The sequence below is a fragment of the Erigeron canadensis genome, chromosome 9 (assembly GCF_010389155.1).
Source record: "Erigeron canadensis isolate Cc75 chromosome 9, C_canadensis_v1, whole genome shotgun sequence".
Lineage (NCBI taxonomy): Eukaryota > Viridiplantae > Streptophyta > Magnoliopsida > Asterales > Asteraceae > Erigeron > Erigeron canadensis.
Window position 1 is genome coordinate 23009205 of NC_057769.1, and position 5642 is coordinate 23014846.

At 30.8% G+C, this 5642-nt stretch overlaps 1 protein-coding gene across 1 annotated transcript; it reads left to right on the top strand.

The window, feature by feature from the left end:
• Positions 1–1849: 1849 nt before the first annotated feature.
• On the top strand, positions 1850–3165 carry LOC122583358. The gene is made up of 4 exons (XM_043755774.1): positions 1850–2342; positions 2485–2604; positions 2695–2883; positions 2999–3165. Exons 1-4 carry the CDS (start codon positions 1850–1852, stop codon positions 3163–3165), a joined length of 969 nt encoding a protein of 322 aa, XP_043611709.1.
• The last annotated feature ends 2477 nt before the right edge of the window (positions 3166–5642 follow it).

Genomic DNA, 5642 nt, shown 5'->3' on the forward strand with positions numbered 1-5642 from the left:
GTATTGTTGTCATCACTTTTCACGGGCATCCATTTAGTATGTTAGATATGTGGCTTTATATAAATAAAAAACTAGTCTTCAGGTCCGTCTGGTGAACGAATAATCTCAATATAAATATATATATATAATATATATAATATACGGAGTATATATCTAAGGTAAATATCAAAATAATAAATAATAAAACAGGTGAAAAATAACAAAACATGAACAAAATAAATTTAAAAGAATAAATCCTTTTGTAGTAAAAAAAGAAACTACAACTGACGAAAAATTAAATTAAAAGAGATGAAAAATAACAATAATATAACAATTCAATATCAAATAATAAATATACACGAACAAAATACCAAAACTTAAATTAAAGTGACATAAAAAAACCCATATGTTTTTTTTTTATATTATTTTTATTTTATATAGAATTTTAGTTAACTTGATTTGTTTATTAAAGTTGAGAAGGAGATGAATAATATGAATGAGATAGATTAATAAAAATTTAAGTTGTATATATAATAATTTATTGAGAGAGTTTTAAAGATATTATATATCTATCAAAATTTTAAAAAGATTTGTTTTGATAGAAAATAATTTATGATATAATTTTAAATATAATTATTTATTTAATAAGAAAATAAAAAAGATTAAAAAAAATAAGAGAGCTCTAGAGAAGTAGCAGAGAGTTTTAAGTCTAAAAAGAGCTTTAGCGGTGTCAAATATATCCAACCTTTTTTTTATTTTATTTTATTTTTTTATTGTATTGATAGATTACCATATCGTTACTCATAAATACATAACATTCTCATTGCTTTAGAAAATACCTTTTGTTAAACCGTCTGAATTGATATTTGTTGCATACTTGCATGCAACATTGTTTTTAGCGACCTGCACAATCTGTATATAGTCAATCGAACAAGGTGGTAAAAAAAGTTACAAAGGGTCCAAAATGTATAAATTAAGTTACATCCAATGTGACAATTAATAATGATATATAGCTATATATTTCTATGTGTAGATGGGAATAAGATATACCTTGATACCGATGAGAATTAATACATAAGCTTGACCTATACTCCCTATAGTTTGTTCATTTACTTTGTAACTTATTATTTTTTGATACTCGTATAATTAAAAGTCTCCAAATTCTCACAGTTTTCTCCAACTTTTAATGGATAGAAGGAGAAAGGTGAGATGATTTAATGTCCTTTTTTTTTGGGCGTGCGATATATATATTACTAGTTTGTATCCGGCCAAGTGTATAAACATTGCCACATATCATATATATGGGTCAACATGGAGATATTTTGTGGGTTCTTGCAGCCACATGTCAGCTTAGTCATCACTGAACTCTTATTTGCACATGTAAAAGGTAATTTCTTGATATTTATGGCGTTGTGTAATGAACTAGCATTTCGGAATATACTCTTTAAAGGTGGACGGAGTGGAGTGAGCACCGGACCCATACGGATGGCACATTGCGCCGACTCCCGGTTCCGGTTGGGTGGGGAGTATATTGGGTACAGTGGTGCCGGATGTGGTGTCGGGTTATTCGAACGTTGAACTTTGAAAAAAAAAAGGACATGGGACCCACACCCAACGGTTATCTTTTTTCTTTCTCTTCTCTTTTTCTTTGCACTCCGCCTGCTTCTTTTTTTTTGTTTTCTTTCAAAATTTCCAATCACACACACAAATCACACACATATATCATACATCCACATAAATCATCTAAACAATCATGAACCCTTTCTTCAACAATCCTTTATTTCTTGACAATCACAACCCAACACCACCAAATTTCCAATCGGACTCGAGTTCATCCGACGAGACAGAACGGTATCTTAATCTATTCACAATGGCGCATTATGCGTTTCAACAAAATGTCCGTGATACTGCCTCCTCTTCAAGAACGTATACAAGACGCGACGATCGTCTTGAGTCTCACAACCGTCTTTTTCGAGATTACTTTGCTGAGGAACCGAAATTTAATGAGACTTTTTTTAGACAACGGTTTCGTATGAGTAGACGGTTGTTTGTGAAGATAGCTTCAGATATGGAAAACAATTTTAGTTTTTTTCAAAGGAAGATGGACGCTCATGGTAAATGGGGGTTTTCGGCTTTACAGAGATGCACATCTGCAGTTCGCCAGTTAGGATACGGTAGTAATCCCGACAGTTTAGATGATTACCTAAATATGTCGGAAAGATCATCACGTGACACCCTTAATGCTTTTTGTGATGGAGTCATTAAGTTATATCGGCATGAATATTTGCGTAGGCCAACGCGTACTGTTACGCAACGCATTCTTAATCATCATGCGTTTTATCATGGTTTCCCCGGCATGTTAGGTATATCTTTACTTAATATATATATATATATATATATATATATATATCTATATATTACGTAGTTTAGTTAATAATGTATATATGTATATATATATATTACGTAGTTTAGTTAATATTTTCGGTTTAATAAATGTGTTTATAGGGAGTCTTGATTGTACACACTGGGCTTGGGATAATTGTCCAGTAGCTTGGCGTGGCAAGTACACGCGAGGTGACCATCACGGGCCGAAGATATCGCTTGAAGCAGTTGCATCACAGGATTGTTGGATTTGGCACGCATAATTTGGTGTTGTTGGTTCAAACAACGACCTTAATGTGTTGAACCAATCTCCTATATTCAATCCTTTTGAAGATGGCACAGCACCATTGGTTCCTTTCACTGTAAATGGAACCGAATATCAGTACCCGTATTATCTCGTGGATGGGATCTACCCAAGATATGCGATGTTTGTGAAAACGATTGCCCATCCAACCGGTGAGAAAAGGATTCGACATGCTAAGGCACATGAGGCTGCAAGGAAGGATGTGGAGCGAGCTTTTGGTATTATAAAAAAAAAAAAGGAAAATACTTAGAGAACCGGCACGACAAATGGAAGAAACCCCCATCCGTAAGATTATGTATGCGTGTTGTATTCTTCACAACATGATTTTAAAAGACGAGGACCACACTATAAGTCCTGATTACATTCCAGATCCCCCGGTTGCGCCACAGCCATCGAATGAACGACTATTTGAGATACAGAACCCAAACGTTCACGAGGATCTTAAGATGGATCTCATTGACCATATTCATCGCACATTCGTCCCGGGCATCGATTGCTAGTTTATTTATGTATTGTGTTATCGTTTCGTTTAATATTGTAGTTTGATGTTTTATTTTGTTGTTTGTTTTATTTTTAATATTTGTATTAGTTTGAATTTATTAAATAAAATGTTTTAGTTTTAGAAATAAATAGAAATGAAATTAAATAAAAAAGGGTGGGGAGGGGAGGGGAGGGGTGTCGAGGTGCTCCTAGCAATTGGGGAGGGGAGGGGAGGAGATTAAAAAAAAATCAGGGAAGGGAGGGGAGGAGTGGGCAAGCCCTCCCCCCACCCTAATGATAGGGAAAGTGATATCCATAAATTGATTTTTTTACCACAATGTACAACTTTTATAACAGACGATATAAGTCAGTAAAATAGATTTATGGTAAATATATCGATTCTTGTGGCACGAATATCAATTCCCTTAATTATACAATCTCAATTAACTTATTTTCTATATTTTCATTTAGACGTGTTGCAAAATGAATATTAATTCATTGTACTAATATATGATATTATCTATATAAATATTAAAACAATAGTTATCCTAACATTTTAAAGTCTTCTACAATTTAAAGCTATTTTTAAAAATTGCCACATAGGTCTTTATCCTATGTGGCATCTCTATATTTTTTTACAATATAAAAATCTACAAAATTATATTATCTAAAACTATTAAATTAAATAATAAAATTTATATATAAACAAAATCTTACAAAAATAAAAGTAAAAAATCACATTCTACATCATAATAGAAACTGTATGAATTTAAAATCTATTTTTAAAATTGGAAAATATTTGGTTTTCAAATTATTTATTTCTTAATTTTACTATCTAATATAACCAATATTATATATCACATTGTAATATAGTTTTTTATCCTTTTCGTGGCGGTGATTTTACGTTTTATAAAAACTATTATCAATTACTAGGTGAATTCAACGTAATTTGAATCATAAGTTTGTTCTTTGTAATCTAATTATAATTTGAATTTTGTTTCTAACTATATCTAATTAAAGCTTTCAACTTTTATGAATTTTATTATTTGATGAAGTAGGTTTTATGAAACTATTTTCTTTGAAAGAGTGTGATGAAAATTCTAATAAGTCACATATCACTTTGCAAAAAATAAAAGATCGTTATGATTTTACATTATATTTATATTTTAACTTCATTTTATGTTCATTAGTATTGCATGAAATATAATATGTGATAGTTAATATGAATATTTGATAACGTATGTTTTTATATAAATGCAAGGATTTTCATAAATAATAAGAGTTATATTTTGAATTTATCTATTTCAATAAATGTAAAAATTTCCATTTAATGATAATATAGATTTATATGTACATGCCTAAATAATGTATAGTTGTTAAAAGTTATTATAAATATTCATATAACTAAAACAACATTTTTAAATAACCGCACATCGTGCGGGTAAAAGACCTAGTATTTTATATACAAGTAAGTATCGTAAGTTCATCTATACTATATTATAAAGGATATAGTCCATTTTATTTATGGAAGTGTTGAAAATATATAATATTTTCACTTAGCACCCCTTAAAATATTTTCACATACACTACCCCATAACATTATGATTAATTTACACTACCAATCATTTATTCTTTAATATATTTTCATTAACCATTTACATCAATTATCCACACCACTCGACGCCGTCTCCACCACCAACACTCGGCCCCCCACTACAACGACATTGTCACGACCACCGCCGCATTGCGCGGGTAACGTGCTAGTATAAATAAATAAATAATTATATTTTCATGTAAATACATGCATATATAAAGATGTGAGATATATGTAGAGATTGGAAGAGGAGTAGAGGGAACACTTGTAAAATTGATTATGGGCGCCATATAGCAAGATGAGGATTACAGGATTAAACGAGAGTTGCTAACTATTTGGTAATCAAAATCTGGCTTGCTCTGATAGACTGATATATACCACAAGTCCACAATGATAAAAACAATAACACAAAATAAGAAGGAAAGATTATATAACAGACATTTAAACATACGAGTATTTAACTACATAGGTCTATTAAACTACACAAGGCATTGCAAACCTTCGTAGATAATACGAATCCAAAATTTATATTTTTGTTTTTTTAGATTTTGCCTGATAGAAAAATATCATTTATTTGCATACCCCCATCTAAGTTAATAGATTCACCACTGCTTGGGGGGGGGGGGGGGGGCGTGGAAAACGAGGTGGACGACCGACCAAAGTCCGATTTTTTATGGGGCGCGATTTTATATTTTTTTTAGGTATATATATATATATATATAAGATATATGTTATTAACTAAACCCATTACAAATTTTAACAATTATCAAAAAATTATACAATAAACAAAGTCTTAGGGATTGGCGCGATTGAGAATGAAATATTAGATAATCTAGACTATCAAGAGTTGATCAACCAATTTGCTATAACTTTATCATCGTTTTAATATCTTAGTTTATGTAA